We start from the raw sequence: 24,671 nt of genomic DNA on the forward strand, positions 1-24,671 counted from the left end.
TTATACAAAACTAAAGCTAAAGCCAGCCCCAGTGCTTTACAGTCATGGACAATTTTCAAAAGTAAAGAGAGAATTGTGGAGTTCGTGGCTGGAAAATATGAGATTGGTGGGAGCTGGGAGTGTAAACCATGACCTTTCCTACCTGCCTTCAAGCCAGGCCACACGAACCACTGTTGCTTTGTGCTCTCGGAGTTGTGTGTGCGTTTCTCCCCCTAGGTACACAGTATGGCTGGCGTTGCTTATATACCCATCTCTCCCACCAGACTGTGAGCTACTCAAGCTTGGGTCACAGGAGGCAGGACTGAATCATTTTGGCACCCGACCACCTGGCCCAGGACAGGGGCTAAGACAGGCATGCTGATAATGAACCCTTACAAGGTCTACTGCCACTCAGGGCTGGGGCTAGAGCTCGGGTCTCAGAACTTGCCTAGTTTGAGGCCTTGGAGTCAGCACCACAAACAAAAGCAAGGGCCACTCACAGCATGTCCTATCCTAAGCCACAAATGATTTTGTTTTGTTTTGTTTTGCTGAAAGAACACTTTGCATGCTTCTGGAACCCCACAAATAAATATGACTACATTTCTTTCTACTGCTTCATCTAATGTGCTTTGGTGAAAGAGTCAGAACAGGCCAGAGTTGGAGCTCACTGCTCAATGATTCGAGGATGTGATGTCACCCAGCCCTCTGAATACCCACTGTGTTCTTCTTGCTTATGTGCAGGTTGTTCTCCTAACTATGGAAGATGACTGGAGCCAGGAACGCATGACAGGGGCGGCCAATGTTAAGGCACCACTACTAGGAAAGTATTTACCGGACCTGCTCAGTTGGCAGTTAGCGTGCAGACTGTAACACGCCAACCAGCATTGATGCTGAAGGGGCTTCAGGGGTCACCTGGACTAGTGACCCAGAAGGAGGAAAGCAGTGGTGGAGGGAAGCTCAAACACAGAAAGAGGCAGATCCAGGCTAATGCATCCGGTTCCCACCAGAGCAGGATTAGACCGGACAAATGGTGCTATTCTGCTACTTGAAGGTCTTTCCAAAGATCCCGAGAGAAGGCTGCCACAGCTAAGGGTGGCTTTCAGGTGCTATCGCTCAGGCTGGATTAGACATGAGAACGTCCATTTCTGAAGGACAGTGTATTCTCCATCACTGCAGCACATGACCTCAGGCAGCAGACGAAGGAGCCTGTGCCGAGCTCCTGGACTCACCCCACTGGGCCCTTGTGGCCGGAGCTTCCCTCTGCTGACCCCCTACCCGACTCCACTCCCTCACCCTGTGCAGGGTCCCGTCTCTACAGTGCCAGAGTGTCCTCTACAGAGCATGTTGCCTATGAATACATAGCTCCCCCAGCAGAAGATGGCATGGGGCTGTTTGCTTATTAAAATCTTATCCTGTCCATAACGCTTTGCTTTTTATAAAAACCCATACATACTGAGCCACCACATGGGAAGGGAGACCTTTATATGTTACTCATATTTTCCCATTTATTTAAGCTATTAAAATGCATGCAGATATTTTATAAGCCATCAGGATTCGATGGCTGCTATTACTGAATGTTTAATAATAAACTAAACAGAAGAAATCAGAGGGTTAAATGATGACTGCAATTCCTGTAATGACTTAATTAAATTTTTATTGAGTACATAAACTATGATGTCACTTCTAGCCAACCGTGGCCCTGCTTTCTCAGCATGTCACAGGGTGGGAGCGCTCAATAGGAGGCGAGGCTAAATGAGCAGCCGCTCTCTGCTGAGGTGGGGGAGGGAGCGAGGCTCATGTAACACACTCAATAAATTATCCGTTCATTTTTAAACAAAGTCCATGAGTTATAATATATTTGCCATGCACTTTTTATGACATAATAAAAATGTTACCTTAAGGATTACTTAACACATACTACAAATGTTATAGCAGAGGCAGGCACAAGGGGCAAAGAAAACAAACACGAGCGGGCCAGGGACGGGTCCTGGAGTTTATGTCCCGGGGGAATGGCACAGTATATTAAAAGGGGAATGCAAAAAACAGGGGGCACACGTGTTCAGGGTTACTAATCAGCAGATTAATGAATGAGACAGCCGACAGGGAGCACAACCAGAGGGGATCTTGCAAGGCACACATTTAATTAATGGAAGTATTCTTAAGGAGGGACACGGGCTTTAAAGAGATGCCAGTTCATCTGAGGCCAATCACTGGTCTGTCCCCTCTCACTGTTGCAGCCCTTAAGGACGTTTATAGACTGCTTAGCAGAGGATGAGTCCATGGTGTAGCCTGAAGGAGACTGAGCTGTAGCCTCTATGAGCTCTGGCCTTCACGGCCTTCACGGCCTTCTCGGTTTTGTTAGGTCATTTTTTTGACCCCATTCCCTTGTGACCCCCATGTTCATTTAGGCCTTGGTCAGAGTCAACTCTGCCATTTTTTTTTTTTTTTTTTTGCAGCATGCTCCCCTGTTCTTAGCCACACTAACAGGAGTCCTTCTTGTCTTTACTGATGGAAGGGATGCTAGTTCCTGCTCATCTTCAAAGATCTAGAAAGATCTCCAAAATACTTTCTCTCTAGTCTACAGGTGCCCAAAACAATGTGACGCCAGGAACCGGTCACACAAGTAGCTACCACCAAGTGCTAAGCATGCCAATAGCACATATCAGCTCAACTGATCCTTTCTGAGGGTCTCTGAGAGGGTATTATCTTATCTCCATTCTTTGAAATTCCAGTTTTGCTGGTTGAGATCTCTATCTAAACTCTAACTAGGCTGATGATGTGCGGAAGAGCAAGGGACATGGTTGGCGGTAAGAACTGCAGAACCAGCAGCCTCGTTTCTGAATGGTCACGTGGTGTACGCAGGGCTTTTCCTTAGGTTTGTTACCAAGCAAATCAAGCAAGAAAAGCATGTGCCAGGTATGGTGGCACATGTCTTGCAGTCCCAGCACTTGGGAGGCAGACATATCAGAAGTTCAAGGTCAGCTTTAGTCTACAAAAGGAGTTTGAGGCCAGCCTGGGCTACAGCTTGAAATCAAACTATCAAATCTAAACAGATGGCTGTCCTTGGAAATCGCCATCACTAATCCAGTTAACAGGCATACGAATATAACACTGAAAAGCAGCTGATACGATACATTAAGATCTTGAGACAACTGAACGTCAGCTTAATATTCTTAAGGTCAGGACAAACACACACACACACACACACACACACACACACACACACACCTTGGAAGCTTTGGATTGTATCTTGTTTGACAAGTTTCATACATCACCTGAACAGGGGTATTAACACTTGACTTGGGAAAGTCACTGTTTTAGCGGTAGCCCTGTAGTGCAGAGTTCAAAAGGAAGTGATGGTGAAGCCTCCATTTAAAATCTGTATTGAAGCCGGGCGTGGTGGCGCACGCCTTTAATCCCAGCACTTGGGAGGCAGAGGCAGGTGAATTTCTGAGTTCGAGGCCAGCCTGGTCTACAGAGTGAGTTCCAGGACAGCCAGGGCTACACAGAGAAACCCTGTCTCGAGAAACAAAAAACAAACAAACAAACAAACAAAAACAACCCATAAAATCTGTATTGATGGTGACTGTGATGGGAAGAAAAATGTATTACATTTGGTGGGATACTGTGTTCACGTGTTGGTCTTCTTTAGGTCTTATGGTTAGAACTTGTCCAGTAGTGGCGCAGGCAGCTGAACCACCCCACTGACACATGAAAAATGACACAGATATACACAAAAGTTGTTCACTCTTGTACTTTGGAATAGGGGTAAAATTTCAACAACTAACAGTCAGCAGAAAAACTGTTACAACTACAAGATAAGATTTGACAAGGTCAAGGCAGAGTAGTCATTTGCCAACATAAACAAGTAAGGACAGAAGAAAGGTTTGGCTAAGCAGAGAGCAGAGTCTAGAGCAAATCTCCAACTATAAAATAGGAAGCTGGAAATGGGAGAAGGCTAGAGGTGCGGGCTTGTAATCCATATGATGCAGGAAGCTGAGGCAGGAGGATCACAAATTCAAGGACTGCTTGTGCTACAGACTGAGTTCAAGGCCAGCCTGAGCAACTTCACTGTTTCCAAATAAAATACAGGCTGGGGCTGTAGCTCACTGGTCCCTGGGTTCAATATCTAGTCCCACAAAAACAAACAAACAAAACACCAAAAACCCCTTACTTTGATGGCCAATTGTCACTATCATTTGCCTGGACATATAATCACCTAGGAGTTTCTAGGTGAGTTAAACTGAGGGGAGAAGACCCTTTCTGTGCATGCATGTGTATATGGTGTGAACATGGGTGTTACCCTGGGCTGGGGTCCAGCACTGAATGAAATGGACAGCGCAAGCCAAGCACTGCCATTCCCCTCTCTTCTTCCTGACTGCAGGGGCACAGACTGGTCAGTCCTTGGCTCCCTCCGGCTGTCAGGCCTTCCCCGCCCTCTTTACTAAGTTGCTATCACAGCAAGAATGAAAGTAACTAATATACTCCCAAAACCCAGAAATGTGCTAAGACAGCCACAGTCAGACATATTTTTTAAAAGAACTTCATATAAAGATTTGAAATGTATTGATAGAGGCCTGAGAGATCGCTCAGTGGCTAAGAGCACTGGCTACTCTTTTAGAGGACCTGAACTGGATTTACAACTGTCTAAGTCTAATCTCAGGGGATACAACACTCCCCTTTGGCCTCCACAGGCATCGGGCACATACACATGCAGGCAAAATACCCACATACATGAAATAATATTAAAGTTGTTATTATTATTGTTGTTGTTGCTGTTGTTATAAGCTTACCATACTTAAGAATGAATTGTATAGATGAAAGCAGAGAAGCATCAGTGAAGAACGGATACAGTTACAAAGGTTAAAGCTGACACCTGGCAAGAACACTCACTGATATATGACCAACAGAGTCACTCAGAAGTTACTACCTCACAGACTGCCTGGGTTGCTTCCCTCATCAAACTCCAAGAACTCAAAAGACTTAGTTCTTCCAATGCTAACAATGGTGTTCTTTCCTCCTTCTTTGCATTTCCTTAGGTCAAGAGTCTACTTTGCTTCCAAAGTAAGTTGGAACACTACAGATCCTAAAATCCTGACCTCTCCTCGGAGATGGGCACATAGCCCAAGCTGGCTTATCAAATTCTTCTCTCTTTCTCTAGTTTTTTTGTTTTTTTTTTTAAGACAGCCAGAAACTTGCTCTGTAGATTAGACTGGCCTTGAATTCAGAGAGATCTGCCTGTCTCTGCTGGGATTAAAGGTATGCGCCATCACCACATGGTCAAATTCTTGTTTCTAACCACAAAATAAAACTCTGCTACAGTTCGGTGACCCTACAGTTGCATGGAGTCTTTCCTTCCCGTGGCCTGTAGCTAGAGCTCCCCTTGGAGGCAACGAGCATGCTGGGCGGCCCAAGGTGGCTGAACCAGCCAACGGTTTGCCATAAATGTCTTGAAGCAGTGGTGTGCACGAACCTTTCCACGTTTCAAGAAAGCTCTCCAGGCCCAAGAAGAGAGCTGCAGCTCTCCCCATGGTCTGCACACACAACTCCATTGGAGATGAGGAGACCCAGCTTCTGCCCTCACACAGGCTATGAGACCCCACACCTCCCTCAAACCAGCACCTTTGCTGCAACAAAGTCTCAAGGGAGTCTCCTTCCCCACTCGCACTTCCTGGAGAAGCAACAGGAGATCTCTCCCGAAACCTGAGTAGAGTTTCTGAGTGAAGAGAACTCTCACAACCATCAGCCACTCACACAGGACAATAGCCCACAACATAGACCAGGCTAGCCTCAAGTTCAGTGGCCCTCCTGCCTCTACCTCTTGAGGGCTGGGGTTTTAAAGGCCTATGCTACCATGTCCAGCACATTTTTCAGAGCTGTAACAACAACAACAACAGTTTATAGTGAGGGGCTGGTAAGATGGCTCAGAGGATAAAAGCCCTTGCCACCAAGGCCAAGGACCCACATGGTAGAAAGACAGAACTGACTCTCATGTGTGCCATTATGCATGGTGTGTGTGTGTGTGTGTGTGTGTGTGTGTGTGTGTGTGTGTGTAAACCAAACCTCAGAGTGGGCAGAAGCAGAGAGGCTAACAGGCTATACTGCCCATAAATGGCCCTGAAGACAAGGAAGATGCATGAACACGTGTATTCAAGCAGAAACCACGGAGGAGGCCGTGTAACAGTCCAGGCGAGAGTGAAAAGGAGGCTCAGTCAGGAGAAGCTGAACCAGGACAGACAACAGAAGGAACTGAGGAGGAAAGTCTAGCGGGGTGCAGTGCCATAAGCCTGTGATCTGAGCACTTGGGAGGCAGAGAAAGGAATATCTGAAATTCAGAGTTAGCCTCTGCTACATAATGAATTCAAGGCCAGCCTGGGCTACCTGAGATCCTGCCTCAAAGGGGGAGGAGCTATGTGGTATAGTGCAGGACCAACAGCATCACGTTATCAGCCGATGAAGGGGACAGGGTGAGACCATAGCCAGACCTCACTGAGGGAAAGCAACGGAGAAGCAAGATGAAAGGCAACAACCAAAACAACCACACCAGTGACTTTCTGACCCTGGTCGCGCGGCGTGTAGACCTGTAGCCTTGTAGGGTTTTAGCGATCACTGTGCCCTTAATGTCTTTTATGCTGTGGTAATGGAAAATCTTACTAGGATAAGATGTAACGTGAGCAAGATGTGTATTTAGCTTGAGCCCAGCAGGCATCTCCAGGGGAGCAGGGGCACAGCATACGGGTACAGCTTTGGGAGCCTGACTTCCTTTTCGGTAATGTGTTCACTATAGGTTCGTAGGTGCCATTCATCTGGTCTTCTCTACCCTGGCTGTGGCCATCAGATCTGACGACGATCATTGAGAAGATGCGGCCACACATAGGTTTCTAGAGACATTCACAGGCTCCTATTGAACCCTGGGCCTCATAACTACTTTTATGAGTTCAGAAAGCTATAGGCAAAGCTTAGCGTTTTTAATTTTTTTTTTTTTTTATTAAACATGGGCAGACAGGGCACAGCGGAAAACCACAAGATGCGCGTTCCCTATCACAATTAGCCACATCAAATACACAAACAGGACCCAACAGGGAAAAACAGATAACAACTCAGGCTACTCTTAACTAAGAAAGTCAAGGTAAAGGCTCCATAAATGTGGAGGGCTAAAGGCCACACTGAGGTCATCGGCATCAGTTCTTGTTCCACACCACAGTTCTCAATCAGATCTGTGACATCCACATGGCCACACTTGCTTATAGAACCTGCTGTCTGGCTCCTTGTCATACGAAGACGCGTTTAGCTGTGTCATCCAGCAGTGCTGCCTTCCTCTTCAGGTAGACCAGAGGGGCTGCCCCCAAGGAAGAGTTTAACTGGTGACTCCGCCTGGACCCAGACTAAACAGTAGGGCAGACATTTCCGTCAGCCACAGGATGTTCCTCTCTCGCCACTGTGTCCTTTTGCTTACTGTTTGGAGTTAATTTTTTCCAAATGACCAACCCAGTGGTAATCTGAGGAAGAGGCCACTCCGCAGTGCAGACGTGAGGGGACAAAGGCTCAGTCAGCTCAAGGTGACCTGTCCAAGTATCACAGCCCAACTGGTTTAGAAGTGACAAGGTCTCACTGTTTTGTTCAAGGATTCCTTCCTGGGCTCAGGTGATGCTCAGGTGGGCTCAGCTGCAGCCTCTTCAGTTTCGGTACAGTGTTCTCTTAAGGCTCAGAGAGACTTGCCATCCAGATGAGAGCTTACAGAGTCCCGCAGAAGTATCCCGGGAAGGCTGCAGAGTGACTGAGGACCTTTGGGTGTCCTTAAAATGGAGCTGGCACCTGGTCCTGTGAGCTCTGAGTGGCTCCCCAAAGAGTCTTTCCGTTTTCTTTCTTATCTTATTGTGTGACTGCTTTGCCTGCATGTACGTCTGTTCTCCAAGTGTGTGCCTGGTTTCTGTGGAGGTATCGGATTCTCTGGAACAGGAGATACAGTGACTGTGAGCCACTGTATGGGTGCTAGGAATCAAATCCAGGACCTCTGTAAGAGCAGCCAATGCTCTTTACCTCTGAGTCATCTCTCCAGGCCTCCATTTTTTTTTTTAAGGTAAAATGTCCTTTAAATGGTATTTTATCCAAAGGAAAAAGAATACCTTGCTTGACTGTGTCTGGTAAGAAAATCTTTTTGGTGCTCTGTAATCAAGACCATGAAGAAACTGCACTTCCCAGCGCTGCTTAAAGAGCCTCATACGTCACTTGACTCTCACAGCACTATAGACTAGGACAAGAGGCTGGGTACATTGCTACCTCCATTTCATAGACAGAAAACTGAAGCACACAGACTATGCACCCTGGCCTAGGCCTCATGGCTAGAGGCAGCATTTTGGCACAGTCTGCCTTAGGCTATGGCACTGTCAACCACTCTGTGGCATGCCTCTGAAAGGAAGTTTCAAGCTCAACCTACCAGCTCACCTGGAGAGGAGGGTTCGCCCTCTTCTGCCCCACCCTTAGCCCTGGCCCCTCCCCTTCTTTCACACTCCCTATGACAGCTTCACTAGGAAGCTTGCCTCAAAAGCAAACAAAACAGCAGGTGAGCTCCTATCTTTCTCGTTTATCTATTTAGTTTGGAACTGAACCCAGGAAGAGATCCATTTATCTTCGGGGCATTACACAGCTTGTAAGCCTTGTAAGGTCACTTTTAGCTAACCGGATTTTGGGGTTAGCGCATGGTAAGGAATGAATAAGGGTGCTCCTTCAATGAATGAAACAATCTTTTTCTTTTCTTTCCCTTTCCCTTTCCCTTTCTCCTTTCCTTTCCTTTCCTTTCTCCTTTCTTTTCTTTCTTTCTTTCTTTTTTTGAGACAGGGTCTCACATAACAGGCTGTTCTGAAATTCTACATGTAGTGGAGAATGACTCGCCTTTCCTGACCCTCGTGCCTCCATCTCCCAAGTGATGGAGTTAGAGGCACCCCCACCGTAAGGGAGAACCCTCAGTCAGGCCATATGAATAATGGATGCAGGCTAGCCCGGTGGCCCAATAGGGAACCCTAGCTCCTCCAGAGGGCAGTGCCAGGCGTCTCTCCAGTGCTTGCCACCTTGTTTTTGGTTCTGCTTTGTTCGTTTGGTCTTTATTGGTTTTGGGTTTTTTTTTTTTTTTTTTTTTAATGTGGATGCTGGGGGTATATACTTGTGTGGCAAGGACTTTACTGACTGACCCATCCTCCCAGCCCAAGTGAACGCTTCACAGTGGGACAGGCATCTGGAACAGAGAGGGAGGAAGTGTAAGAAGCAAAAGCCTCGTGCGCGTTACAGGCCATACACGTACAAAGCTGGAGGAGACAGGGCAGGGCCAACCTCCCGAGCTCCAGACAGGCTTCCTTTGGCAGGCCATTCGCTTTGGGACCTGGACCTAAAGCAAGGGAGACAACAGAAAGCAGAAAGCCGTGCATCCCAAAATGTCAAAGACAATGGCTTGCCTGAAATCCAAAGAACCTTAGCAAAGGGTACAGGAGGGGCTTGAACAGGAGAGGAGTGGGGACACACGGAAAGCCACTGAACACTCCGGGGGGATCATCTTTTACCCCCTGCCCCAGCCACTCACAAGCCCATGGCCCAGAAAATGAGCCACTGATAGTTCACACCTTTTATTATTCAGATAGAAATGTCTCTCCTGGGAGCAGGCAGGGGTCAAAAGTCCAACACCCAAACTATATATCTTTATAAGTCATGAGCAAAAAAAAGCATTACTGCAGACAGTTATTAAAAAAAAAAAAGCTGCGGTGACCAGCTGAGTGGGAGGTGTTAGAAAACTCACTCCAAATAATTTATTCACCAAGAACCACAAAGGGCTTTCCCAAGAACAGCAAAAACACCATTAATTTCCCTAGGACCCTTCCTTTCAAAGGGCTCCAAACACCACACATTTCGTATTAAATTGTCCTTAAAGGCCCCAAAATAAGGGCCATTTCCCTAAGTACAAATGTAGAAACTAAAGCATTTGTGCCCACCATGGTTGGCCCAAGCCATGCTAAGGGACTGAGCTGAGTGACAGCTGTGCCTGATCCAGGCCTCCTGGAAGAGGGTTACAAAGACCCAAAGCACCACCTCCATCCCTCACAAAGATGAGAAATAGGATCTCTGTTCTCATGAACAGCAGAGTCAGTGGCACATGGCAGGTGCACACGCATTCCCCTTACGACGTTTCTGTTTAGGTGAAATGCTATTTCGAGGCCCTTATACAACCACGAGGGATCCCACTTACCAGTGCCTAATGTCCCAAGCACTGAGCACTGTACTAAATTATATTGTTTCAATCACCCAACACCATGTGACTAATAGAAGAAGGAACAGAGGCAAGAAGAGGTAAAGAGATCTACAAAGGGTCCTAAAGCCAACTGGGGCAGTGACATAGTTAGGACCACGTCCTTCCGGCTGCAAGTCAAGGAGCTAGAAGCTGGTCTCCTCCACACGCAAACTCCTGCTGGGAAGGGCCTTTGTTGGAGATCCCTGAAGGGCACTGAGCAGTAGCAGCACCTCGGAACTTGCCTAATAGCCCTATGCTCTGTCTATCTGGCAAACGCTCTATTGTGGAAACTAAGAAAGAAAATGCTGGACTTGGAGGAAAGAGAGCAGCAGGCCACAGTCCCTGAGCCAGAAAGACTACGGAAAACCATGGCCAGTCATAGGGACTGCCTGGGCCCAAATAAAGGCCAGGGAGACAGATGGAAGAAGGAGAAGGGTCCCCATACTGTGAGAACAAAGTTGAGCAGGAGCTAAGGAGGCCTAGGTGGTGAGCCCCCAGACTGGCACCTTCTTCCTCAATTTAACCCTTAATGTCCTGTAATTGTTTTAAAGTCTTAATCTCAACCTAACAAAACAGGAACTAAAGCCTTTGATGGAACCAGCCCCTTCTTTACCCCAGCAGCTGCTTATGTGATCTTAGGATGAGTTCACGTTGCCGTCAATACACAGGATTCATTTGCTTGCTTCGTGGGTATTATTACTTATATTGTACCTACTTCCAAAAGAGGTTCAATGTAACTTAAAAAGTATACATGACGTCTAAAAGGGCGGAGGTTTTGAACTGATCAAAACTGGCCAGTGACTCTGAAGTGGCCACAGGCAAACGCTCTGCTCCTCTTCCTTAGCTCTCACATCAGATGTAAATCATGGATGCCTTTGGGGCTCCCTGCGCTCAACTGTAGGGATAAATGAGGCGACAATGTCTGCAAGCTGCCAGGCAAACCATCTGGCTCCTACAAAGAATACCTCTAACTAAAACAAAAGCCAAAGAGGTGGGAAATAGAGTGTGCGAGAGAAAGGAGCCACTGGCCAGTCCTACCGAAGCCTCTAAATAAGGAAAGCTCTGTGTTGTCCGGGGTCACAACACAAATGGAAGCTGGACTGTCACACCGCTCTCATGGTTGATAAAGGAAGCCTGTCAGATCCTCAGGACAGGGGCAAGGCTTCCAGATACCCTCGAGTAAAGGCAAATGTGTATGTGTATTTTTACACAGTGACACACACACAAACTGACACACAGACACACATACACAAACACACACAGTGACACACATAGAGTCACACACAGACACAGACACACCCCATTTTGCTCTCGCCAGAAGGAAGAAGGTGAATAGTTCTCCAGGGCCCGGCTGCCCCTCTCACACCACACAGCTGTTGCCTCCAGTGAAGTACTGCAAGAGTTAAAACGTCTTTGTGCCAATATTTTAAGAGTGCAGAAGGTTCCAAATTACATGTAAAATAAACAATGCCAGACTGTGAAAACTCTTGGCTGCAACGTTCTCTGATGTTAACAAGAGTTTCTTTATTACTGTAACCTTTCAGAAGTGAATAAAAATTATTTCTCTGCCCTAGTTTTGCCCTCCAGTAAAAGTGAAGCGAAGAGTGAGCGTGGAAAGAGCTGCACAATGACCCCTCCTGACAGCTGGGGGCTGGGCAGGCGGCCGCTGAAAACAAAGCCTTCCACATAGCTTTCTTTTTTAAAGTAAAAAAGATTGCATTTATTTTTTTTAAGCGTGTGTATATATGTGCAGAGGTCAGAGATCATCTCACAGGAGTGGGTTCTCTCCTGCCACCGTGGGTCCTGGGATAGAACTCAGGTCATCAAGCTTGAATGGCAAGTGCCTTAAAAGGCCGAGGCCAACCTGGTCTACTTAGAGAGCTCTAGGTCAGCCAGGACTGCAGAAAGAGACCCTATCTCAGGATAAACAACAAAACCCAAAACAGGGAAGAGGGATTCTGTGTGGCCAGTTTTCAGACTCTGGAGTCAATGAACCTGTAATCACCTCGCAGGGCATTCAGAGGGACAGAGGATCAGAGTGGAGCTACAGAGAACCTGCTCTCACCAGAACAGGCAAAGGAACAAGGACCCAAAGGAAGTTCCTGCCCTTGCACGTCACTCTGTAACACTTGCCCAGAAAGCCATCCCAAATGCCATCTGCCCCGAGCTCTTCTCTGGCATTCAGTCATTGAAACACCGGAGTTTCTCAATATTATAATTTTGTTTGTTTCCCTCTGCTAGACCAGGACGTCTTAGTCATCCTTGTATCTCTAGTGCTTAGCATAGTAGAGGGAAGCTGGTGGGTCACGATATGTGAGAGGGAGGGGGAGAGAGAGAGAGAATTCTGTGCCGGATGAACTGCTTTTATTAGAAAAAAAATCAAGAACACAAACACTTGCCTTTATTACTCTGGAACGTAATAAAGGCAGGCTTTTTAGTTCTCTCATTGCAGAGTCATCGCTGAGTCTGGAAAAGAATGTGAAGACTATTTAACTCGCCTCTCAGAGACTTGACTGAGCCGAGGGACCAGGCTGCCTGGGGCTGCTTCCTTTACACCACGCCCATATCACCCCGTCACTAGCCTGAAATGGTAGTAAATGTTCATTTGCTGGTAGGATGGGGAATGTGATTAGAACTGCATAGTGTAAGAATGTTATTTCAAAATAAACAAACGAGGGTTGTGTGGCTCAAAAGTCAGCAATGTGTGTGCACTGCTCTTGAAGAGGACCCAAGTTTGATTCCTAGAACCCACAGCTCACCCCCATCTGTAACTCCGGCTCTGGGGGGATCTGGCACACTCTTCTGGTTTCTTTTAGTACTGCACTCAAGTGCACATATACACAGATACATAATTAAAAACAAAAAATAATCTATAAACAAGGTATGGATATCATGCTAGGAATTAGAATCACCTGATATAACAATACTGTTTCCCATTAAAGCTGGAAGACAGTTGCCATTGGACCCAGTGAATCACAAGAGAATAGAAACATGTTCAGACAAAACCTTAAGCCAAATGTCTAATGTAAAATACAATGTTAGTATTGTATTGACCTTATCCAGCAGCACAGAACAGTGACCAGGGCAAGGCTGGTATGGGAGCGGGGGTGGGGGACGCTTACATCTATAGCCACAGCACCTGGGAGGCTGAGGGAGACCCTGGAGACTAAGTGTGGTAAGTTTTGGGGATTCCGTGCATACTTGGTTAAGTTATCTACATTGGAGGGATAATCTCTTTTATAGTGTATGGAAGCATCACCTGTCAATAAAAAGCTGATGGCCTATAAAAAGGCAGGAAGTAGAAGGTGGGCGTTCCAGTGGAGAGATTACAACTCTAGGGGACAGTCCCTGCCCAGACTCAGAGGGAGTCAGACATACGAAACTGAGGAGAGGTAACCGGCCCTATGGCAGACAAAGAATAGTATAAATGGGATAATATAAGTTATGAGCTAGTTGGGAAACAAACCTAGTTTATGGTCTAGGCATTTTTTAAATGAATAAGTCTCCTAGTCGTTATTTGGGAGCTGGGGCACAGGTGGAGGAGCCCAGTTATACTACATGAAAAGCAGCCTTCCAGAAGACTCCTGTGTCCTTACTTCTTGAAATGTTCTTCATATGAATATAGATAAATTTGAAGACATGATTAAGACTTTTAAGATATGGACATCAATCTAAGTGCATCCCATCCATCCTTACAGAGAGAGGCTGAAGGGGATTCAAGTCAGAGAAAAGAGGAGATGCAACCAGAAGTCAAGGTATGTTGGCAAGCCACCAGAGGCTGACAGGGCAAGGAACAGACCCTTCCCTAGAGCCATCAGAAGGACACCTGGATCCAGAGGTCCTAGAATCTAGGACTATGAGAGAATCAATTTCTGTTGTTTCAGGCCACCAAGTTTGTGATAATAAAAGCTATGGCTGCTGCTGGGAACAGTACACTTGTCTCCCTGGTCTCTGGTTTCCTCATCTGTAAAGTGGAGGTAGAGTACAGTCTCACAGATGGACAGTTATAAGATAGTAAAAGCCACAGCTCTCGTAAAGTACGCAGGAAGGGAGAGCAGTGAGCGGATATAAATGGCTGTCACCATCACACTCAACCACTGTGTGGCATTTGTGCCTGACCTCATCCTACCCCACCCAGCAAGAAGAGCTAAGAACTGACACCCAGACAGTCATGGGTCCACAGTCAGTTTCTGGTTACAATTCTCTCTCCGCTCTCCAGTAGATAACAGACAGGGTCAGGCGAGGGATAAGCGGTTCTGAAACAGAAGGGTTTGGTTTATACTGTGATCAGGATATAGGAGTTGGGCTTATGGTTCCAAAGGGTGGAGGAGGGAGCAGCATCAAGAGGCAGGCATAACATGGCGGCTGGAGGAACAAACAAGCTGAGGGCTTACATCCTGAACTGCAAAGAGAAAGCAGAGGGAGCAAACCGGGAGGGCAGGTGGATTTGAAACCTGGAAGACAGACTTCCTCCAACAAGGCCACACCTCCTAAACCTACCCCAAAGTGCCACCAACCAGGGACCAAGTATTCAAACATCTGAACGTCCCATGGAGGACACTCCCATTCAAACCACCACAGGCCCCATTCAGAGTTTCTCAGCCAGCCGATTCTTAACAAATCCCCACGTGATGCTGAGGCTTCAGGGATGCATGGAAATTAAAACCTAGGCCTTGGACCAGTTAGCTCAAGACTCCGTTTTAGGTTAGAATCTAAGATTCCCAGCAACATCTGGTGGGTGTAGCACCCAAACACATGCTGAAATAGCCTTGGGACAATCTTCTTTTCCTGAGGCAGGGTCTGAAGGAGTGACTATGAGGTACGTGGTACAGACCGGGTTTTAACTTTTCAACTGTGCAGGACAAGGAATCTGAAGCTCGGTGGGAACAGGAAGGGGTGGTCCCCTTATCCAGCAAGCTGGCTCCATTATAATTTATCTTAATCCCACCTTTCTGCCTCTCCACCAGACCCTTCCCCCCCCCATGTCCTCCTCTAGAAACACATCTAGGTGTCTCTTGAATTCATTTATTGGCTTTGCCATGAACACATAATACTGCCTTTGTTAGTCTCCTGGCCCAGCCTCTTGAGCCCGTGCTCAGCCTCCCAGTTCTGCTCTCCTTAAAAAAACATAACTGAGGAGTCTCTGAAAAATAACTAAGATCAACTGAGGCAAATTCCCACGATGTGGAGACATGAAGCTCTAACTGCTGGGAGACGAGGACAGCACAGGTCCAGGAGCACGCCCATGCGCACCTGTCTTTTCTCCCGCCATCTCTGGTAGTTCAGAGGTAGGAAACCTCTACCTACTAGGTTCAAAAACTCCAAATCAACGAGGATTCAGGCATTTCCAGATTCAAGGACAGCCACCCTCTTGGTGTTTGGTAACCAACAGATGAGGGGTGGAATTTCAGGGACGGTATGGGAATACTGGGCATAGGAATGTCACAGCTGCGGTCCCCATGCCAATGCGTGCTAGCTCTACAATCCAGGGTAAGACACTGTACATTACTGAAACTCTGTTTCCTTGACACAGAACTGGGAAGGGCCTGACCCATATCGGTGGTATATGCACAATCTTCATGGATTGAAAAATCAAAGCTAGCCGGGCAGTGGTGGCACACGCCTTTAATCCCAGCACTTGGGAGGCAGAGGCAGGCAGGCGGATTTCTGAGTTTGAGGCCAGCCTGGCCTACAGAGTGAGTTCCAGGACACAGGACAGCCATAGGGCTACACAGAGAAACCCTGTTTCGGGAAAAAAAAAAAAGAAAGAAAGAAAGTAAGTTAGTTAGTTAAAAAAAATCTCTCAGGCTCTCCCCCTCCAGTCTGAGGCACATTTTCCTTATAAAGTAGATTCGGAGCATAACCACAGAAAGAACCCATGAGGCAGGGAGGGGAGAGAATAATGAGCCTTTTGTTGGGGATGATGGTGGTCAGATGACCCCAGAAAGCAAATGATCAGAGAAGACTGTCAGCCAGAAGATAATGACAGTCAAGCCAGAAGACAATGACAGTCAAGTACCTATGCTCCCCAAACAAGTCTGTGTACTGAGGCCTGAGGCACCGGGCTGCCCAGAACACCAGGGACAGTAAGATCCTAAGTTTATATAATTTGAATTAAATCAACTGCATAAATCAATTAAGGCTCAAAAGTTTATTACAGAGGGCGCTAAAGAGATGGCTTAGCAGATTAAGGCCACTGGCTGTCCCTGCTGAGGACCTGGGTTCAATTCCCAACAACACAGAGGCTCACAACCATCTGCAACTCCAGGTCCAGGGGACCTGATGCCTTCTTCTTGCCCACTCAGGCATCAAGCACACAGGTGGTGTACAGGCACACATACAGGTAAAATGCATGGAAAATAAAAATTAAAAATCTATTTTTTAAAAAAAGATCTGTACAGAGGACAGGAAATGGCTCAGCCAGTAAAAAGCTTGCCATTCATGCAAAAGGGCCCAAGTTCAGATCCCCAGAGCCTACAGTTATCATTTTAGGCTTAAACACCCGCCCCCCTTTTTTTGTTGTTAAAATATTTGATAAACTGCAGATATCAAGACATTTTAGATTGTGTAGGAGGGGGAAATGATGTAATCGTATTTTAATTTTTAAAGACTCAAAATAGCAAAGGCTAAGTTAATGTTATTTTCTGTACAGAAATTAAATTTTACTTTTAGCCTTTTGCAAACATTTTTTTCCAAGATGGTAATCAGCTACTCAAAACAATAATTATTCTCAGATATTCATCATTAGACAACTGTAGTTTTTGCTGGTTTTGTAGCTACTAAAACTGCTTAGGCTGTTGAACATTCTACATTCAAGAGTTTTGTAAGGTGGTGGATAATGGGGAAGGCTCCAATGTTTATTTTAAAATAAATAAAATAAGTTCTTGACGTTTCAAAAAACTGAAAATAAAAAATTTAAAGATTTTAATATTTTAGGAACATTTAAATAGTTCAATGTTTTACTAAAAAAAAAAAGACAGCAGTCAGAAGCAGAGGCAGGAGGATCTCTGTGAGTTTGAAGCTGGCCTGGTCTACATAGCAAGTTCCAATATAGCCAGGACTACATAGAGAGAGAGAGAGAGAGAGAGAGAGAGAGAGAGAGAGAGATAAACAAGTTGGTTTATGTACCTACCAAAGGTTCTATACACACTTCCAAGGTATTTAAATTTTGTCCCCTATGTGGTGAAAGCACTCAGGTCTCTAGTATGAGAGGGACATGACCAGATGCAGGACTCAGAAAGGTGGCCTCTGGCAGTCAGGTGGCAGGAGGCCTGGATTGGGAATAGCCAAGAATTGCTTCAGAAGTGACTTGCAATAAAGCGAGATGTTGCCCGAAGTGAAGCAATGGGCCACTGAGAATCCACTGAGATATGTGAAGCATGCAACAGGCAAGCCAAGCAGATGCAGAGGAAGAGGCGGGACTCGGGGATGACTAAGAATTCAGCTTAGGAGGCTCAACTAACGGTGGTGACGACAGAGGGAGACAGGAAGGATGTTTCATAGGGCTGTTTGTCCTGTGACTCCTGACAGGGAGACTTATTTGGAAGAAGCCTTGGCAGCCCCTGAAAGGTGAGCCGGAAAATGACTCTGGCTGGCTATATCCGTCACTCCCACGTCCCTGCACTCACCTTTCACGGTGTGATGACTGTGAACAGGGGACATCAAATGTAATCAGGCAAAGAAAAACAAAGACTTGAGGGGGAAGTCTGGTCCCTTGAAAGGAGAGCTGAGCTAGGAGCATTCGGTGTATGGGGCACTAAAGGAGGGTTGTTTGTGGAGTATGAGCTTATAGACGGCACACGTGCACGCACACACACACACACACACACACACACACACACACACACACACACACATACAAGGTGTACACGCACGTGCATGTTTGTGGATGCATGCACCTGTCTACCATGGCCATCACGTTGAAGTAAGGACAAGTGTGGGAAATGCCTCCCTCCATCCACCGTGTGGGGCCTGGGGTTAGAACTCAGATCGTCTGGCTGGGCAGCAAGCACCCTTACCTGCTGAGCCATCTATCTTCTTGCTGGCCCCGAGCAAGACTTTGAAAAGTGGAACAAGGTCACTGCTCCTTTACAGAAACACTATGGAGTGGGACATCCAACTAAATAAGTGTGATTTTAAAAACAACGAAAGGATCCAATTCTTTTTTTTTTTTTTTTTACCCACTTGGAAAAGGAATATTTACAGAATGCCTATCATGTTCGGAGCTCTGTTTCTGATGCGTCAGGAACCCCACAGTTTGTAACTCAAGGCAGGAATGGCACTCCAGATAAATGACCAAGTGTACTGGGAATTCCGTGCTGCAACTCATTTTCAACATGGAAAGCGTTATCAATCTTTTTTGAAGGCCTTCTGGTAAAAGGAAGTGGCTCCGGGAGAGCCTGGTGGTGCAAGCTCCCCCAGAGGCTGAGGCAGGAGGATCAAAGATCGAGGTCTAACTGAGATACAGAAGTTCAAGGCCAACCTGGGCAACTTAGTTAGACCTTATTCTAAAAACAAAAAGCAAAAAGGAAGGCTAGGGTCCTGGATCAATGACAGACGCCCCGAGCATGCGCAAGGAACTAGAGTGGCTCCCTAGCATTGTGGGAGGCTGGGGTGGGGGTTGTGAACCAGAGAGTCACTGGGAAGGACAAGTGACTGAGCCATCAGAATAGTATTCTGGGTTCTGGGTGCAGGTGCCAAATCGGTTGGCAAACGACTTGCTTGAATGCTTCCTCATCAGGTTTTCAGAAACTTACATGGGCGGAGAGTGTACCTCCAGGGGGTAGGTACATCCTCTGTGGACTCAGCTCAAATTCACAACCCAGTCTCCAGTGAAAAGGCACTTTTCCGCCAGGTGGTGGTGGCACGCACCTTTAATCCCAGGACTTGGGAGTCAGAGGCAGGCGGATTTCTGAGTTCGAGGCCAGCCTGGTCTACAAAGTGAGTTCCAGGACAGCCAGGGCTATACAGAGAAACCCTGTCTCAAAACAAACAAACAAACAAATACAAAATAAAACAAAAAACAAAAACAAAAAAAAGCACGTTTCCTTCTAAGAATTTAGTTTTCAGGCTAGAGGGAGGGCTCAGCAGTTTGAAAGTGTCCCTGCTATCCCAAAGGAGCTGAGTTTGGTTCCCAGGTGGCTCACAACTAGCTGTGACTATAGCTTCTGGGGATCTAACACTTTCTTCTGGCCGCTGTGGATGGACACACACACACACACACTTTTAAAACCTAAAAACTTATCTTTCTCCTAATATTCATCCTAATAACTGAGTGTCCAATTCCAATAGCTTAGGCCACTTAAAACCCTTCCAAGGAGCTACTGTCATCGAAGAGCAAACTGATTCTTATTTGTGTGTTATCCATTCCAAAGGTTCTTTATTTACATACACACACCATCTATATTTATGATTATAAAAAACATCTTTAAAGCAGTCCTTATATTTCACTGAGTTTTAAGCCTGACCTTGAGATGAGAAGCCCAGCACAGTAAACTAGGAATTTAAGATTTGTCTCCTGTTTATTTTAAGTGCTAGGGATAACACGCAAGTCCACATGAATGCTAGGTGAGCATTTTATCACCGACTTACAGCCCCTGCTAGGTAGGCATTCTATCCCGAGTTAGATCCCTAGCCCTCTTTGGAAATCTTTCTGGGGAGGAAGAACATGGGGAAGGGGTTATTTGAAACTTGGAAGATTGGAAGGAGAGTTTTAGAAAATCTAAAGCCTTTGTTAATCCCATTTTTGAAACGTAAAATACCCTATTGTAAGCTCAGGTTTAAAAAAACAAAACAAAACAATCAATTTCAGTAGGAAATTAAAAAGCACAGAAAATAGAAACATAAAAAATGAAGGCAGGGGACTTGGTAGGATGGCTCAGCAGTGTGAGCCTGCTGCCAAGCCTGGGCCTGGGTCAGTTCCCTAGCACCTGCACGGTAGAAGCAGAGAGCTGAGTCCTGGAAGCTGTTCTCTGACCTCCACACACATACCTAGCACGTGCACACCTGTACACACAAGTACAGGCACTCATGCAAATAAATGTAACTTAAAAATTGTCACTAGAAAAAAAAATCAGTCTTTCTCCCAATATTTAAAACCAACACAGATAAATATCCTCAGAATAAAACGGTATCTCCTGCCCCATTTCCCTAATACCTATCCCAGGCCTCTAGAATTGTGTTCTTTCATTCTTCAGAGAGTCACTATTCAGCCAACAGGTAAATTATAAGCACTCTGGAGACTACAAAGAGTGATACATGCAGTCCTGACCCTTAGGAATTCATCTAGAAGATAGCCAATATGCACGAACAACTATGACATAAGAGAGAAGGAAGAAAAGCCCAAAGACGGCTATGGAAATTATTAAGGCACTTGCTCGCAGTGAGGGGGAACTGGATTGGTCCCAGTCTGGTGGAATTGCTGGGAAGGAAGTATGAGGACAATCTAGATGTATGCCCTGAATGAGAAAAAGACAGGAACAGCGAGGCCCTGGCTTGGCTGGCAGGGTGGGTATGTGAATCTCAGAGAGCGCTTAGTGCCAGGCTAGGCTAGAAGCAGCAAGTGCTGAATGTTCCAGAAGCATTGTGGGAAATGATCTGGCATTAATATAGACCACAGAGTGTGACAAGGGAGGAGCTTGCAATGCAAACAGCAGGTCTGATAAGCAAGGCAAGTCTTTACGGGGAGGAAGAACATGGGGAGGGGCTATTTGAAACTTGGAAGATTGGAAGGAGATTTTCAGAAAATCTAAAGCCTTTGTTAATATCCAAATTTGGAGAATCCAAAGGTTCACCAAAGAGACCAGTTTGTTTCAGGGCTCTCTACCAACAAACTTTTCCCTCGGTACCATCTCATCAAGCAGCTCTGATAAAGGATAGGGGACCAGAAGGCGACAGGAGATTTATTCTTATGCTGGAATACCATTGGCAAGAAGTCATCTATCTGAAGTCTTACTGAGGCACCTGTCTGTAGGAACCACCGACGAGAAGAAACTGTAATTCTTTAACTGTAGCCTATGCCCACCCTTCTCACCTTGGCTTGGAAAGCTTAAACCATTGTGAGTCGTAAGGTGGAGATGTCTGGCAGGGCCAAACTGACAGGAAGTCGTTTCACCAGACTAAGGTTACCATGAACACGCTGAGCCACTGCCTTGAGCTAATTCTTGTTTGTTTTTGAAGTTTGGTTGAAATGTCACAAATGGAAAAACGAAGTAAAGCTCCCAGTTAGCCCCAAGACTGGACACACCTGGTGCAGACCCAGCAAAAGACGCTTACTTCATTAGCAGGAGAGGCAGGGTGAAATTTACATCTGAAATCTGCCTGCCACAGGAGAAAGAGCTGAGGCCAAAGGGCTGTCTGTTTTTACAGCTGTGTCAAGTCCTGGTTCTTACTCCTACCAACACTCAGAAGCACGGCAAGAGCCCAAGGAAAAATGGTCTCCAACCTCTTCAGCTGCAACTCGGCTCACAAAGGTTTTTAAGAACCAGTTAATGAAATAAAACAAGGCCAGATGAGGTGATATAATGAACCTTATTTCCACAGCTAATTTATATATTTAAATCTCAAATATTGGATTTTTTTTCCCTTTTAAAAAGTCAGAACACTAAATTATTGATGTAATTTTTGTAACCTCAAATTTAGCAGTTGCTTTTTACACTGGTTTCCCCAGTGACTCGTGAGTCCGTGCCATAACAGTTGGCTTCTTAAAGCCGATGAAAAGGAAAATTTCCCTCTTGCATGACACCAGAACTTGGATATCGAATGAGTTCTTGATAGGAATTCTGGCTTCAAAGGGATTCGTAATTACAATTTCTGACTCGTCATCAGTTTGCAAGAGGCAGGTTTGGCTCTTGAGCGCTGCCACACCCATCCACTCAAAGTAATGGCTTCTAAGAATTCTCTGGCATGAGAAAAACCACCACACCGCTGAACTGGCTTTATAAGTTTTCTTTTTCTATGGCTTTTCTTACAGAGCTATACCTGGAACGCCAAATGACACAGAAAGAATTGCAAATTACCACCTTTAAATCTGTGCCCACCCCCACCCCAAAGCTGAGAAGAAACTCTGCAGCCACATAGTTGGGCTGGGCCTGCTTCTGTGTCTACTGAAGCACTGGGAAGACTTGTTCGTTGGGGGAGACCCAGGCCAGACTCTATGTGTTCCACTGCTGCAGGCTGTATGCTAACAGACTGAAGCCCCTATACCTGCAACACACTCACAAATTCCAAATTCCAACTGTCCTTCCTATAGAAAAGGTATCTGTTATACCATCAAGCTAGAGGGGAGGGGTTGTGTCAAATACAATGAAGATCAAGAACAGTAATTACCACTCTAAGTTTCTATTTTGAAAACACTATCTCTCACTTAAAGTTTTCACCACAGCTCAGGCATTTCTCATTATGAAGGTAATGTAGGAGCTTGTACTAAGGAAATTACTAATATCTTGCTATTTAAAGTATGGTTGCCACCTTCCACACCCCTATTAACACAGGCATAACCTGGAAACTTGTTAGAAAACTAGACACTCTAAACTGGATGTGATGTGGATGTCTGTAACTCCACAACTTGGGATGTGGAAACAAAAGGCCCAGAAATCCAAGGGCATCCTTGGCTATACAGTGAGTTCAAGGTCAGTCTGGGTTATAAGAGATCCTGTGAAAGAACAAGGCAATGGAGAGGAAAGGCTCCCGACTGAGGATATGGCTCAGTTGGTGTGTAGCACGCTGGGTTCATTCCCAGCACAACAGAAAGCAAGGTGGGATGGTGCACACCCACAACCTCTGCGTTTGGGAGGTGGAGGTAAGAGGATCCAAAGTTTAAGGCCATCCTGAGTTACATAGTGAGTTCAAGGCCAGCCAGAAACACTCTGAAAAAGAGAGATAGAGGGAAAGAGAGACAGAGAGGAAGGAAGGGAGGGATGGAGGGAGAGAAGGAAGGAGGGAGGGGAAGGGGAGGGGGAGAGAGGGAAGGAGTGGGGGGGAGAGTAGATTCTATGGGTCTGGTCAGAAACTTAACAAATCACATTGGTTCTTTATCAAGACCCCAGATAAACTGTAGGTACACTAAGAGGGGCACTGTACCACCATATAGGATGGCACACTCTCTAGAATAATCCAAGTGGACAAGATAGAGAAGAAAAATTAAAGACTCCTATAGAACAGTATCAGAAAGGAAAGAGTTAAGTAGCATTTATCTAATGAGTTATCTTAAAATAGAATATATTAACATAGTGATGTACATCTCTAATCCCAGTACTTGGGAGGCAAATGAAGGTGGATCTTTGTGAATACAAGGCCAGCCTAGTCTACATAGTAAGTTCTAGGCCAGCCTGGTCTACCTAATGAGGCCTTGTCTCAAACAAACTCACTGATTATACCAAAGGTGGAGGTCTAATTTATGCACTCATTCAACTCAACTCATCCTATTTATCCCTCTGATGTTACCACCTAAGCAAAAAATAGAGCAAGACAGCTTCCTGCATTCATAAAGCTTACAATGGGGTCGGAGGGAGATTAGACACAAAGCACCACGGAGAAGGCTCACAGTGTCAACTGCTGTTAAATGTGGCAGAGAAAATCTGTGGGAGAGGGTGTAATTAAAAAATTCCTGTGGTCCAGAAGTCAGCAATTTCTGGATTATTAGGCTATTTGGGATAGGACAGCTGTGGCTCACATGGTCCTGGTGGTCTCACTACCGGCAGAGTTCAGTCAACAGAGATAAGCAAAACAGGTTCATCTAATGGAAGAGCCTGTAACGCAACGCCTGGCAGCCGGCGCAGGCTCTGGCTGGCCAGAGGGTGTTACTGGTCATCATTAGCAGGGTGGTTTGAAATGCCAACACTGCTCTGAATCCAGTGTGTGCTGCCACAGTGAGCAGTAAACATTCGAGGACGTAAGAGACCCAGCTGTCTGAGTCACTTAGTCTGCTGACCTCCCTCTGGACAGCAAAGAAAGCCGGGCAGGACGGAGGAGAAATGACACGAGAACCAAGGCGGATATAATGAGAGCTCAGCAGGGACCAGAGACACGGCTCAGTGGTTCTCGAAGAGGATCTGGGTTCACTTCCAGCACCCACATGTTGGCTCCTAACTATCTGGGAAAGGGAACAGAGGGACCCAACACCCTCTCTCTTCTGACCAACCTGAGCTCCTGCATACGTGTAGAACACATACATACACTCAGGAACACACACACTTTAATACATAGAGATCTCAATCGTGATTTCAAGGCAGATGTGATGACCGCAGGTACAACTGGTCTTTCATTTTCTCAGAATCAATGGAAAGGCCACTGCCACGCTATTCCTATAGAGCGTCATGCTAATGTCCATAAAGATACTTAAAGGCAAACCCAGGCAGGCTTCCTACACCTCCTACACTACAATTCCTTCAAAGATATGAGAAAACCCTCAACCCAA

At 46.0% G+C, this 24,671-nt stretch overlaps 1 protein-coding gene across 10 annotated transcripts in view; it reads right to left on the bottom strand.

Moving 5' to 3' along the window:
• Uqcc1 (ubiquinol-cytochrome c reductase complex assembly factor 1) overlaps window positions 1-24,671 on the bottom strand; it is an 83,425-nt gene that overhangs the window by 14,566 nt on the left and 44,188 nt on the right. For 2 of the 10 annotated variants that reach the window (XM_030251889.1, XM_011239706.3), the window contains exon 8: window positions 1,612-7,929. The exons of 6 other annotated variants lie outside the window; for them this stretch is intronic. In XM_030251889.1, the coding sequence (XP_030107749.1) occupies window positions 7,852-7,929 (78 nt within the window). In that variant the 3' untranslated portion in view covers window positions 1,612-7,851. Of the gene's footprint in view, window positions 1-1,611; window positions 7,930-8,048; window positions 9,362-24,671 lie in introns of those variants that run through there. 2 more of the 10 variants (XM_006499922.4, XM_011239705.3) reach the window with 1 other exon arrangement.

This window comes from Mus musculus, chromosome 2, assembly GCF_000001635.26.
Source record: "Mus musculus strain C57BL/6J chromosome 2, GRCm38.p6 C57BL/6J".
Taxonomy (NCBI): Eukaryota; Metazoa; Chordata; class Mammalia; order Rodentia; family Muridae; genus Mus; species Mus musculus.